This window comes from Erpetoichthys calabaricus, chromosome 6 (assembly GCF_900747795.2).
Source record: "Erpetoichthys calabaricus chromosome 6, fErpCal1.3, whole genome shotgun sequence".
Classification (NCBI taxonomy): domain Eukaryota; kingdom Metazoa; phylum Chordata; class Cladistia; order Polypteriformes; family Polypteridae; genus Erpetoichthys; species Erpetoichthys calabaricus.
Window position 1 is genome coordinate 23,529,676 of NC_041399.2, and position 15,175 is coordinate 23,544,850.

The window sequence follows — 15,175 nt, forward strand, 5'->3', positions numbered from 1 at the left end:
TGTAATTTATCAATTAAACCTTATCATAAGTATGTACGTAAACGAGAAGTTACTCATATGTAGGGTTTGCTACTATCCATGACAGCATCCACAGCAGCACTTGGAACATATCACTTGTGGATGCAGGGGGAACTACTGTAATTGCTTCTATTAATTTACCCATAATGCATGGTAAGCTTACTAACCTATAGTTGCATGAGTATGCTGGATCACCTTTTTTATAGATTATGGCAACATTTGCTAGTTTGGAATCTGAGCTTTCCCTGTTTTCGGATATTTTTGAAAAATAAACGTCAAGGATTTATACATGTAATCACAATTCTCCTTAAAGATAAACATCATCTGGTCCTGATGGTTTGTTTCATTTCAGCCTTTTTAATCTAAGCAGAACTTCTCTCTCTATCTACATGTTAGCAAAGTGGAAAATGGTTATTCTGTTCAATAAACAAAGTAAATTGTGTTTTCTTTGTACTGTGTTAATACAATTACAAATGTTTCTCTAATAATAATTTAACATTTAAACGTGAATAATTGAGGGTGAGCTAAGAGATCTTACTGTAAAATACTGGAGTAATTTTTCTTCTTTTTCTTCTTCTTCCACTTCATCTTTTCCCATTTGTATGTGGGGTCGATGTGCTTGATTAACCTTCTCTATACAACTTGGTTCTGAATCCACTCTCCCTTTTCCTTCAGATCTTCTTTTGCTTTATCCATCCACCTCCATGTTGACCTCTTTTACCCACATAATCATTGTATTTCATCTTCATCACATGTCCATGCCACTTCAATCAACCTTCCTGTACTTTCTTAGATATCTCTCCCACTTTTGATGTTATACCTCTGATTGTCTCATTTCTTTATTTTGTCCTTTTTTGGAACTTCCTCATTTCCGCCACATGTAATTTCTTCACCTGCACTCTCTTTACAGCCTATATCTCAACTCCATACATCACTGCTGGTCTTACCACTGTCTTAATACTTTAATACTTTGATCACGCCATACTCCTGATACCTTCTTCACACTGTACTCTATGGGTTATCTGTGTATGAGGTTCTCCCTCAAATTTTATTAATTTTATTGTAATCATTCATACAAATCGATCAATTTTTACAAAAAATACGACTGACCCCCACCCCTGAGAGAGAGCATGGCCAATGGGGTAAAACTTAAAGCTTGTAAACATACCTAAATTGATGAGTTTAATAGGCCAGTAGAGATGAATGGAGAAAAAAAAAGAAATGCAGAGATAATTGTTTTAAGAGCTTATTCTAAAAATGTATTGATTATATCCTGCCAGGTTTAAAAAAAATTCTGTACAGATCCTCTAACTGAATATTTGATTTTTTCCAATTTCAAATAGTATATAACATCAGTTAACAACTGACTTAGAAGAGGAGTGTTAGGATTCTTCCAGTTTAGCAAAATAAGGCTGTGTGCCAAAAGTGTAGTGAATGCAATCACAGTTTGTTTGTCCTTCTCCACTTTAAAACCATCTGGAAGAACACCAAACACAGCTGTTAGTGGATTAGGAGGGATTGTGACACCAAGGCTGTCTGAAAGGCACTTAAATATTTTGGTCCAAAATGATGTTTAGATACTGGATTTAAATGTATCCACTCTTTTCAATAGCTCAAAAACACTGGAGTAATGGTTGCTGAAATTGGTGCCTTGCATTCGTATGTCAATAACAAACAATAATCATTCATTTCCACCAGTAACACCTCTTTGCAACATTATTAATGTCTTGGCTGTAATTTAAAATTATTTTAATTGTGCTTATTCCCAACCTTTACTAAATTGGAGATTAAAACAAGCTGAAACTCTCAAAATTATCCTCTTTTGGGCTGAACCTGTCTTTACAAATAAAGTATATTAGTATATGTTTAGTATATCATGCAAGATTTTCATGATTATTTCTAGAGAGTTGGTCAGACTGGTCTGAATGGTCGGATTGCGATTCATCTGGTGTACAGTTTCGGACTAGACATTGTGACATCCTTTTCCCAACTGGAAACCAATGCTCCGGGAACAGTACAGAAACAAAAACCTGCATCTCAGAGTCAAACTTCATACCTGGTGAGTTCACAAAATTGTGCGTTATGTTTTCTTTTGTTATGCCAATATCTTTTCCAGCATGTTCAAAATTTTGACAGATAGATAGATAGATAGATAGATAGATAGATAGATAGATAGATAGATAGATAGATAGATAGATAGATAGATAGATAGATAGATAGATAGATAGATAGATAGATAGATAGATAGATAGATAGATAGATAGAACTTTATTTGTCTCGAGGGGAAAATTTGGCTTTTTACAGAAGCTCTTTAAATGAATAAATATATAAATAGACAGATAGATAAGTAAGTAAATACTGTAAATAAATATATACACACACTAAAAAGAGAAGTCAGTGGAAGGTGTAGTGACTTCCATATTTCCCCTGACATGAACAAGTACAGTTGTTGAATTGTGAACAGCACATAGGGTTCTAAAGTCTTTTTTGCCCCTACACTTCACCTGGCATTTCAGTTGTGCAGTGTTGTATGCGTAAAATTCCCATCTCTTATCTCTTGAGTCGATCAACAGTCCTGTTTCAGTTTGTTCTAAAATTGGCTTTACAGCTTTTCATTTCCATACCATTGTGTGTTTTGGTTGAAGGTGTCCTCACAGGTGGCGCAGTGGTATCGCTGCTGCTTTGCAGTAAGGAGACTGTGGAAGATTGTGGGTTCACTTCCCGGTTCCTCCCTGTGTGGATAGCGCTTTGAGTACTGAGAAAAGCGCTATATAACTGTAATGAATTAAGGTTCTACTTCACTTGTGAATATTGATGAGTTAACATGCAGTGGCAGAAGACATAGAACAATTCATAATTGTTTTGCAGTATGAAGTTTTTTCATCAACAAGATGTCAGTAGAATGCTGTCCTGAGAGTATTCAGGCTCATCAAAACAGCTTAACCCAAGAAAGACTCAGGGTTAATTATTTTTACATAGAATTCCAAGCCCGAGAGACACTCTGTGTTAACTCCAAGAAGGTTAAAACCACCTTATCCTGTTTCACTACTCAACTTTACTCTGATTCAGTCCTCTCTACCAACACTATGCACTTGTCCTTCTATAATTCATAACACAAAATATTGTTGGAGTGCATTGTTGTTTCTTTTTTGAGCCCCCTGAGCCAACCTGCATTCAAGAAAACGCTTTCATCTTTACTACAAAATGGAAACTACTGTGATTTCTGTATACTCATATAGTTTTTATTTGTATTTCATAGAAATCTCAATTGCACGTTCAAGCATGGACAACAGGAGATGTGGAGGTAAATGTCTTTCTTTAATATAATTTAAGAAGAATTATAAGTGCAGATGATTCTTTTATATTAGTTTGAAAACAAAAATTATTGTTTTGAGGAGAATGAGGCTGGGAAGCTGCTGGAACTGGAATTCTCTGTGGTTTTCAGGTGGAGCTGATTTAAGCAGGAGAAAGGAAAAATACCCGATAGATAATGGGGTTGGCTGCACTCAGTGTAGTGTAGTACAGAACTTACAACTTTTTTGTATTTTTATATATGAATTAACTATATCTATTGATCTATTTTCTTTTCATATCAATAAAACAACTTGTTCCTCTACTGACTTCAAATAAGGCAGGCAGTCCAAAAAATATAGACCGAGGATCTGGAGAAAGAGTAGAGTTAAAGGGCAAAGAAAAGCACAAGACCAGAAAAGAAAATGACAGAGACATTAAAGCCAAATCACAAACCAAAAATCAAAGTCAAAAAACAGAAATTATTAATCAAAAATCAAAAGAATCACCAGTAAGTTCTGTCCAATCTCATGCAAAATGGCAGACGAGATGACCTTTTAACTCTTTACAATCTCACCCCCCTGTTGTTGTGAGCTTAGAAGTCACTTCCATAGCAAACAAGGACCTGAATCATGGTGACAGAATCCCCAAAACAGTGGTGCCAATCTTCAAAACAAAATGGCATCTGAAACAATGTTAAATAAAACTCATTTTCTAAAAGAAGGCTTTAATCAAGAAAATGGCCACAGCCATGAACTACTTGAGTATAAAATAAATCACAATATGAGGATATTTATTACTCATGAAAAGCCTAGAAACAAATTAAAAAAGAAACTCCATTCATAACTGTTTCTAAAATCCTATTTTCCTTATATATACACATGACTCCCGATCCTTTACTCTTTTTCATGGTTTTCCTTTTGCTCTACCACTTAGGACCCTAAAGATTTATTTTATGTTTATGTACTTTGTCCCCACCACCAATCTCTTCACCCAAAGCTGTTCCTTGGTCCATGTCCTACTCTGTGTCTCAAGTATCACTTACAGCTACATTCTGAGTTAGCTGCCCACTCTAGAGCTATGATAGTTGGTTTCCATATCCTCTGGAGTTAGTAGTTAAGGCTTTGGACTTCAAACCCTCAAGTTGTGAGTTCCAATCCCGCGACTGGCACTGTGTCATTATAAGCAAGTCATTTCTCCTGCCTGCAATTAGAAAAACAAAAGAAATGTAGTCAATAGTATCTCAGATGTTGTAATTTGCCTTGGATAAAGGAATCAGTAAAAAATAAGTAATATCCTTTTTTCATAATGTTACATCTTGTAATATGGGACAGCTAAATTTAGCCTGGAAGCTACTTGACAGCACCATTTGCCACTCCTCACAGCTCCATCCTTACTAATGCCCCTTAGCCATCTTCAAGTGTTTTTCTCTCACTGCCTGTTAAATATCCTTGAGCTCCTTATACTGCTGTATGTCCAAACTTTCATCACTTTGGTTATTTGTTGTTCCCTTTGCTTACTGTTAAAAATACAGAAGCACAGAATGATATCAGGAGGATGATGTACAGTATACTGCTCTTTTTATTACTGTATGTCTTATGTTGCTTGATTTCTTAGATAGACTATAGTCTGAACACACACAAGAATGACTGAAAAGGAAGAAAATTAAAAAGAACGGAAAACGTCTGACTTGGCAGTCACAGTCACAATGAGGCATTATGCAGGCATATTGCTGTTGGTATAAAGTAGAAGCACTTCATTGTTGTACTTGAATTAGTTTTGAGAACATTTCTACTTTACTTGAGTATAACAATGGCCAGCCAAGAAGAGGCTCACACCTGACAAGATTGCTCCCCAACCACTACCTACAGGCTCCAGTCTGACAAAAACCAAAACTGAGAAACTGTCTTTTAAAGTTTAAAACGCGCAAAATATTAAAAATGTCTCACGAGGGGGAGAAACTGTATAAGCTCTGTCTTGTAGAGACAAACCAAAACAAGGAGACTTTATAAATGAAGGACTTTATTCATAAAGTAAAAAAAAGAAAACATAAAAGAACATTTCAAATAAGCAAAAAAGGAGTTCTCTAAAAGACAATCCACAAAGAACAAGTGCCAAAACACAGCAGAAAATAATGAAAAAGTCATAAAATCCACAAGAAAAAACAATACTCACTTTTGACTCCAAACAATTTCAATGAACCACTCCTGGATTCTTCTTTCTGGCAGACATATAAAGCCAAAGACAAGACCCTGCAGTAGTGATGTCAGGGTGGCTCTGCTTGCTGGGGCATCACCCACAAAGAATTAGGAATGGTCACCACTTTAAACAGAAAGTACATAAATAATGAATAATAAACCTAGCCAACATAAATAACATGAAAGATAAATATTCAAGGTTAACAAAAACAACAGAAATGACAGGAAACACCTGTAACACGGAGTATGATCCCTGGCAGTAAAATAAAAGCTATGCCAATACACATTGTACTTTGCAACAGGTTTCTCCCGTGTTAGAAATGACTGCTTTTGGAAAATATGTGTTTGCAAAGAATCTGCTATGACTTTCATATGTGCACCTGCAGAATGGGGTGGATCTCGGTATTTTTGGATGGGACTGGACATTGGTGATGTGGAGTTCGTGTCTCAGTTATTTCTACGGGATTGTTGTGATGATGCTGGTCCCCTACAGACTCCCTCTTCCCAAATGGGAGTCTGCTGAACCAACACCATCGATAGTTATGACCGAGATGAGCTGACAAATGAAGACAATTCACTGATGATGCTAGAGGATGGTAGAAAAAGTGCCCAAGTGCTTTTATTAAAAACCAGTCAAAACAAAAGTAAAACCAACAAAAGTGTCAATTGTGCAGTGTTCTAAAAACAGAATATATATAAATCCATAAAAATCCAGTAAAAAGTGAGGATAAAAAAAATCAATAGATCTCAGCCCACCTCCTTCTCATTCTCCCCGGTAAACCCATTGCCTGTGTAGCCAGCGGAGACTCAGCAGTCATGAGCTCCTTTCGGACGACTTCTGTCTTGTCTGCCTCCAGGCATCATGGCCAGACTGTCTGAAGTCGGTTCCCCTCCCTTCTTCCTTCATGCTCACATGGTCGCACCTCGGAAGCCTAGGGAGGGCACCTGCCTTGCTCGCCACACTCTACCCGACTGTTCAGTGGGTCAAACTAGTCCCTAGAGCACCACAGCTCTAGGGGCTAGCCACAGCACAGCTTGAACTATTTCCTCCTTTCAGGTGGCCAGATTGTCCTTCTAAGCCTGTTTTTCACATCCTTTAACTCTTTCGATCTTTTTTCCATTTCTTTGATTCCTCCTGGCTGATTCCTCCTCTTTCCTTGTGCCAACCCGTATATATACACTCACGTCTCTGTGGACGCAGCACCTTAATCACACGCCGCAGGAAGTCCCCGTGGTCGTGCAATTGCGTCCACGGATAGTGACAAGGCTTTATTTATTTTTTTATTTAAAACCTGGCCCCATGTTTTTTTTGAAGCCGCAGACCTGTTATACCACAGTTGTGTTCAACTTCTGTCCTCAAAGCATCCTATCAAACTGTGAGGGGCTGATCTGCGGCTACAGTGAGGTGTAGTACTTGTGCATTCATGTGCTGTGGATCAGTCACCTTGTCGCGTGTGTTGCTCCAATGTCTTCTTATGTTATCCTGGACATTGTGTCTCCAAACGTGATGAGAAAAGCTCACGAGCATTCCCTTCAATGTGACACTTAATGAAACCTCATTAAATAAACATTATTTAATAAAGGGCAATGCCTTATTAGGGCTTGATTTGATGAGTAATGTTGTTATTAAACCAATTTTACCAATTTTTATATAGTTTGACGTTATTAAAAGAAAAATGAGAAACACTTAAAAATGGTTTACATTTCATTTAATTGTAATTAGGTGTTCATATTCCAAAAATTCAATTTTACAAAGGCGTTTTCATGGACAAATTAGCTCCTTCTTAAAATGGGGGAAGCCTGCCCGTTTCTCCTATTAGCGTCCTCCCTGCTGACTTAGGATACAATCATTAAGATGTCATAGCTGAATGCCACTGCTTCAAATTGCAGTTACGTTGCTGATACTGACTGTAATAAGACTCATATGCAAAAAGATGGAAGAGTGAATTATTTTAGGTTTGCAATAATTTTTTTTTGACTGTATATAAAGTGAAAGAGAATCCTTGATTTACTCGTACGTTTGATACTTAAGTTCATTCATATCAGATACTTTAAAACTTCTACCTGACCAGTTTTCTAGTGGCCAAATTGTTCTGTTTCCTGAGTCACTTTTCCGAATTTTATCTCTACTTTTAAGTGTGGCTGTTGGGTACTTTGCATACCACTAAGTAACATCACCATAGCCTGACTCAAGGTAGACAGTGACCTGAGTTGGATTAAGTCAGGTTTGCTTTATCTCAGTAGGTTAAGCTGATAGTTTTCCTGCTGTGTGCGAAAGAGAAATGATTGAATTGCTATTTGTTCTTTGCAAAATGTGGATTCTCTTTCTCTGTTTAGACTATAATATAAACCTGAAATTACTTCAGTTGTAGTCCAGTTTCTTTGGTTGTTCTTAATTCATTTATGTAGTACACAGAATTCAATTTTAAAAAATGATCCTCTGCTACTTGTATCTTCAGGTTGTTTGGCATTACCGTTAATGTTCATTTTTACTCTTTGCAGAGTTCAACATGTTCCACATGATTGCTGTTGGACTGAGCAGTTCCATATTGGGATGTTTAATTACTCTCCTCATCTATACTTATTGTCAGCGATACCAACAGCAATCCCACGATGCCACAGTCATCCACCCAATATCAGCTGCTCCTCTTAACACCAGCATTACCAACCACATTAACAAGCTTGATAAGTACGACTCTGTGGAAGCCCTTAAGGTAAATTAAAAAGAAATAATAAATAACTAACTTTTTTTAATGATGAGGATGAGGAATATGAATGTTATTAAATGTGTAGAAATTAGATTCTTTCTTACACAGAGATTGACTTCACCTTCACATTTAAAAATAATTCTTATTAAGGACATTAAATGACATTTTTAACAGAACATCATGCTTTTTCACTTGCAACTATAGCATATTAATTACATTTTCTCATGGCTTTAAACATCCTTATATTTTCTATGAAACATTTTTTGATTTTATTCTTTCTAAACGTACATCAAAAGAAAGAGCTGGAAGACATCTTAGTTAGTTAATTCTTATGTATGTTTCTTGATTTGTATGGTACTGAGTAGGTTTATTGTACACTAGAGCATTTTTTAAATGACTCATTGATAACAACTTATGAAAATGAAACTGTGTTTTGTAATATTTAGTTCTGTAATCTTCTAGTTAATTTTTCTTCATAACTGAAGATGTGCAGAGACAAAGAGGACTGCTGGCTTACCAGTTCTACAAATTAGAAATCTGGACCAGTCATCTTTGATGCAATGATCACTGTAATATGGACTCAATTTTTGGTTCGATAGATTGACGTTGTAAATATAAAGAACAAATCTAAAAGAGTAAACTCCCCTTTCATGTCTGACTGCAATTGGTAAAGCATACAAAATGGCTTCTGGCACACCGATTAGTACAACTGTCGCACATCTTTAGGGCAATACCTTCTGAATATTGAATATAAATATCTATCTCTACTATTACATAGATTATCAAAATCTTTATTTAGTTTGCTTTTTCTGTTCATGGTTGCATGATTTTTTCCCCAGCGGAGTGCCATTATAGTTATTTCTCATCCCAAATGCCCTTGCTGTTCTATTTACCACACAATGGTAAGTAATGGTTATTCTAAAGTGCACCATTGTCCACAATGTCTCAAAGGAAGGAGTCTGCTGTGCCCTTTCGTATATAATTCCCCTGTGTAACTAGACCAGTCCAGCCCATCTTGAATGTGGACACTGATCTACTTGTAGCAGCACACTACCTTCATGTTCACTCCTTGAACAGAGACCGGGCATAGAGGCTCTTTGGTCAATAAGCACGTCTTTGGTTCTCCTGATCTTAAGCTGCAGACATTTCTTTCTGCACTAAAAACCTAAGTTTTTCACCTGACTTCTTTACTCTGTCTCATCCCCATTGTCAGTAAGGTAATCCCTCCTCCATCGTGGGGGTTGCGTTCCAGAACCCCCCACGAAAGGTGAAAATCCACGAAGTAGAAACCATATATTCATATGGTTCTTTTTATATATTTTAAGCCCTTATAAACTCTCCCACACTATTATAAACATTTCCCACACAATTATACAGCATAAACCCTTTGTATTCTCTTAGATATTAGGTAAGATTCGTTGAAATTATGTATGTAAACACAGTTTATATACCGTAAAACCTAAATATTATTTTAAAGATATCGAGCGTCTCCGATATCACATATGTTACAGCCATTACGACAGACAGGCCACCAGCAATAAATACGTACAATGCAAGAAAAATTGTATACAGTAAAATGTGTGTACAGTGACACTAAACTATGTACATGTAATAAGTACTGTACGTAGATAATTAATTATGGTTACTCACCAACAATGACACTTATCCGATAATGATGAGTTTAATTTTACTGCACAACAAAGAAGAGCGTTACAGCTCTTCTAAAGGAGCCTCTTCAGGCGACTGTGTAGCACCGCCGTTGTTCTCCTTCCGGGAGTCTTCAATCCAAATCCCTAAAGCAGATTCCATCCAGAGTACTGCCTTATTACGTCCACTTGCAACTTGTTTTGCGCCCTGCTTAAAGGACACTGCGGCCATAGATCTTATATGCTTTTCCTCCTTTTTAAATAAAAAGAATCGTGGACTCATTGATGCCGCAATGGTGTCCTGCAGCGGTGTAGCTGTTCCCTTCCTTCAACATATCCAAAACTTTTACCTTTTCTGCAATCATTTGCATCTTCTGTTGGCGCTTGGACACGGCCCCTGAAGCAGTAGCAGGAGCACGTTAATGCTGAATGAGTGAGATGAGACTTCCTGGTTAATGCAGCACTCCGTCGCTGGGCCAATCAGCACACAGGAACTTAACTGTGTGCTCTGATTGGGTAGTTTCTCAGCCATCCGCCAATAGCATCTCTTGTATGAAATCAACTGGGCAAACCAACTGAGGAAGCAAGTACCAGAAGTAAAAAGACCCATTGTTCGCAGAAACCCACGAAGCAGCGAAAAATCCGCGTTATATATTTAGATATGCTTACATATAAAATCCGCGATAGAGTGAAGCCGCGAAAGTCGAAGCGCGATATAGCGAGGGATTACTGTACACCCAATTAGTAGAGAATCATTTGACATAAACTAAACTATTTATACGGAAATTGCAGAATTACTAAAAGATGTGGTAGTATACTTCTATACTATACTACTATACTATCTTTAAATTCTTGTTGCTCCAAATTTTGGTTCTGTTTATTTTCAGTTTCACATTCAGAAACTTGTTTATGTATTTGTGATTTGAGTAAACTGAACCAAAAAAAGGTATTTGGACAATATTTATAGTCAAGTGTTCAAAACACTTTGTCACTGTGGCTTGCCAAACAATTTTCCTTTTGAAAAAAACATAAACAACTGTGACTGTGTATCTTCTACACAACTTGTAGGAATCCCTTCCCTTACTGTAGTACAATAAATCTGAAAGATCTGAACCCAAAAATAAGGGTCGTCATGGTAAGTGGAAATTAGCAAATCCCATTACATTGCTCCTGTGTTTAACCCAGTCACAATCAGAGTCACACAGAGTCATTACCAAACAATTTCCCATAGTATGTTAAAACTGAATGGTTTTAACCCAAAAAAGTAAGGGTTGTCCTGGTAAGTGGTAATAAAACCTGATAAATTGCTCCTATGGTTAACCCAGTCACAATCAGAGTCATACAAAGTCATTAGCAAACAATTTTCCTTTGCAAAAAAAAATGAACAATTGTGATGTCTAAGATTGAGTATATTTTACACAACCTTTAGGAATTCCTTCCCTTACCATAGTACATTAAATCTGAATGGTTTCAACCCACAAAATAAGGGTTGTCCTGGTAAGTGGAAACTAGTTAATCCCACTACATTGCACCTATGGTTAACCCAGTCACAATCAGAGTCATACAGTATGTGTAAAAGAGACAAAAACTGTAACATTTTAGTTGGGTAAAGTCTAAAATACTTTGCATATATCTAACTTGCTACTGTGCTAAGCTCCATGTGCTAAGGGAGCTTGAAGGCACGATGCACATTTACATGATGAAACTAATTTGATCCCTTTCTCTTCATTTCTAGGCTTTCAATAAAAATAACCTAATCTTGGAAGAGAGAAACAAATACTTTAATCCCCACCTCAATGGGAAGACCTACACTAACACCTATTTCACAGATCTCAACAGCTATGAGGAGTACTAGCGAGGGCCGTGTACTCCAGACAGTCAGATGGCTCTACCAAATTGATATTAAAAAAACTGTAATAATTCAATTCTCTTTTTTTTTTGTTGTTGTTGCTGATTCCATTGTTTTTTAGTTTTCTCATTTTTATGACAAGTTCCCCTATGGAAAAATCCTTAGCCAGTACAAATTCTTGTGCTGTCATCTCACAACTGACCAAGAGCCATAAAAATCAAAGCATTTTCGAATGATTAGAAAGGAAAACCGGTGCCTACGAAGGACAACTCAGCTCATCCTGAGATGAAGCCTTTTTCTTTTCTCTCTGCAAACATGTGGAAGGAGGAATTGGTACAGGCTTCTGGCGTTACTCAAACAAGGGTGAACTTTTACGCTCCTGCTAAACTTGTCAGTGTGAATAGAAGAACTACTTTCAGATGACGTCACAAGATTGGCTTGCATGATGTTACTGAGCAATGTATTTGTTGCTTCATTGATTGACTTGCATGGTTAATAGCATTCCAAAGTCCTGCACTCTGCAGTTTGAGGAACATTTGTGTCTGCATTGCTGTACAAACTGGGTCTGTGCCAGCTACTTAAGACGTAGGGACAGCAGCCTCATGTGTGCCAGAAGCAGAACTGACCTCACGGAGTCAACAAGGTGTAGATGTTTAGGTTTTACAAACAACTGTAAGCCATTTTTATTTTGGATTTGACAACACTCACTTAATTAACTGATTAGGAGGTTAACTAATTAAGTAATCAATTAGTTAATTAAATAACTGTTTGACTAATTATAGCTCTGAGTAGAATTCTGTACTCATGTTTTCACAATGCAATTATGCACTGTTTCAAAGAAAATGTAAAATTGGGGGAATAGGTAACCTCTTGTATATCTTTAAAGTAGCCTGACTGACATACTATAAATATAATTTGTTGGAGGTGGAAGATACATCCTCATTTTTTAAGGGTTTACTATTTAAAATGAGATGCCCAGCTGTAGGAGATTATTAATACTATAAAAAAAATAGACAAAGCCTAAACAGGCAAATTTCTAATGCATTGAAACTGCTCCTTGTCTGTGCTTTCATTGTGCTTTTACGTCTTATTGCGTCTTTTTTTGTTTGTTCTGTTTTGTTTTTAACACAAGCTCCATCTTTCAGAAATCATCCTCATGGCTTGATCTTTCTTTCTCTGCTTGAGTGTTAAAATAGTCAGCTTTAACATGTTCAGGACATGACCTGAAACTAGCTTTTCCTTTTTTTTTCTGTCTTCTCTTTTCAAATTAGATTAGAAAACCACCCCGACTTATACCGCTTTTTGGTGATGAATTATAATGTTTGTGCGAGATGAAGGGCATGAGAAACGGAAGCCCTTTATCAGCAGACAATTCCCAGCAAAGAAAGATGCAGCAATCTGACTTGCACTCTTTACCAGTAGGACTCAACTCTCAACCCGGAGAGACCATCTGTGTTTAAATAAAGGGCGTAATCAAGTCTCTGGAAATGAATCAGTCTGCACTCCTTGAGGATAAAGACTGCTGATTTTACTGTACAGTACGTCCATTCTGAACAGAGGAGTAGATGGAAGTGAACTACTCCCATTTTTCTTCAATTTTGTTTGATTTGATGCCTCTCTGAAGAAGCCATGAGGCCTTTGACAAGGAACTACATGGAAATGATGCTTTGTATTTTGTCTGGCAGTAGTATGTTAACTGTCCATATGTAGAGACAGAAATGTGACCTGCTTTGTGTTTGTTCGATGTATAGTACTGTCATGAACATGCTGACATGTTTTATTCGATTACAAAAAAGATTCTGGACAGCAGCTTGTCATTGCTATAAACCTTAATGCTTTCTGTATGATCATCTTCATAAATACAGAACTGGTTGATATAAAAATGGTGATTTTTTTTTAATTTATTTTGATAATGATTGTGGATTATAAAATAAATAGCATATGATCTTTCTGCCACCTGTAAACTAGGCTTAGCATAAGCTTAACACTACGTTGCTGTACTTTGGTACCTTTTCCTGTTTCTATTTTCTAACTTCTTTATTTAAGACTATCTGCAAATTTGGAGTGATTAATTTTTATTCTAATAATTTTCTTTCTTAGGCCATTTATTCTTATGTGGAAATATTTGGGATATACAAAAAATGAGCTTCATCTCAAGTCATTAGTAAAATTCACATTGTACTCATGGGAAATATTATGTAATGAGCTCTCATTTTTTTGTTGCAGTGCAAAGCATATTTTGAAACTTCTTATTTTTAAAGAAATAAATATTATCACTTTACAAAAAAGAACAGCATGGTACATGAATTACTCATTATTTCCCATATATCATTGGCTATATTTCAGTTTTTCAACATGGGCATTCTAACAAACCTGTTAAAACTGCTTAGAATCAACAGTGTTCTTGAATTATTTTTTATTAAATTTGTTCTGCTGTATTCAACAATGCTTTGGCCATATGGCAAGTCCTCACCCTCCATCACTGGCACCAAATACACTGGTAATATAAAAAAAAGATTTTTTTGTCCCCATCAAAAATCTTAGGTGTTTTTTTTTATATACAGTATATCTGAGGGTGCGGAATCCAAATCTGGTGATGGAATTATGCTATCACATTCAGTTTTTTTTAACAGAAGCATAGATGACAACAATTACAACTATTTGTACTGCACATTTTCATACACAGAATGTAGTTCAATGTGCTTTACAAGATATTGAAGAAATAGTTACAAGAAAAAAAACAAGTCAAATTAAGCAAGGATAGATAGATAGATAGATAGATAGATAGATAGATAGATAGATAGATAGATAGATAGATAGATAGATAGATAGATAGATAGATAGATAGATAGATAGATAGATAGATAGATAGATAGATAGATAGATAGATAGATAGATAGTGTAGGGTGAATGATTAAACAGGGTAAGTTCCAAATGGTCGGGGTACAAACTGGGAAAAACCCTACATTTAATTCTACATTAAATAAAACACATGCTCGATGGTATCCTCTTACTGGGACAATGCTCTTTACACAGGACACACTCTTTCTGACTCACTTTCTATGACAATCTGGTCTGAAATGAGATACAACCTTCCGGGTGTTTCTCCTGTCTATACTGAGTAGACCGGGCTTCCTTGGCTTCATTGCCCTCAGGGGCAGATTCTTAAGGCTGTGAGGGAAAAAGGAGACAAGACTTTTAGCGACAGCGCCCCCTCTCATCCCGGGTTGGAATCACATACCTTAGGTGAGCCTGGAAGATGAGCCTCTGGCACACATGCGTGACAATAGAGAGATAGATAACATTCAGTCAGTAAAGGTTGAGGTTTAAAGTTTCCATTTACTTAGACTAAGTTGGTTCACTTTAGCTTCTTCCACTGTTGAAAATCATTACAACACATTTTAACAAGTCTAATCCAATGAGTAATATTTAAATATTGGTACCTTTCCACTTTAAAGAAAAAAG

The 15,175-nt window shown here is 36.5% G+C and overlaps 1 protein-coding gene across 3 annotated transcripts in view; it reads left to right on the top strand.

The window, feature by feature from the left end:
• sema5a (sema domain, seven thrombospondin repeats (type 1 and type 1-like), transmembrane domain (TM) and short cytoplasmic domain, (semaphorin) 5A) overlaps nucleotides 1–14,001 on the top strand; it is an 857,644-nt gene extending 843,643 nt beyond the window's left edge. The window contains exons 19-23 of one of the 3 annotated variants that reach the window (XR_007935331.1): nucleotides 1,922–2,077; nucleotides 3,278–3,322; nucleotides 8,010–8,221; nucleotides 11,597–12,382; nucleotides 12,982–14,001. Coding sequence is in view for 1 of the 3 variants with exons in the window: in XM_028803411.2 (XP_028659244.2) it covers nucleotides 1,922–2,077; nucleotides 3,278–3,322; nucleotides 8,010–8,221; nucleotides 11,597–11,716 (533 nt within the window). In the remaining 2 variants the exon portion in view is untranslated. Of the gene's footprint in view, nucleotides 1–1,921; nucleotides 2,078–3,277; nucleotides 3,323–8,009; nucleotides 8,222–11,596 lie in introns of all 3 variants that reach the window. The other 2 variants (XR_007935332.1, XM_028803411.2) reach the window with 2 other exon arrangements.
• The last annotated feature ends 1,174 nt before the right edge of the window (nucleotides 14,002–15,175 follow it).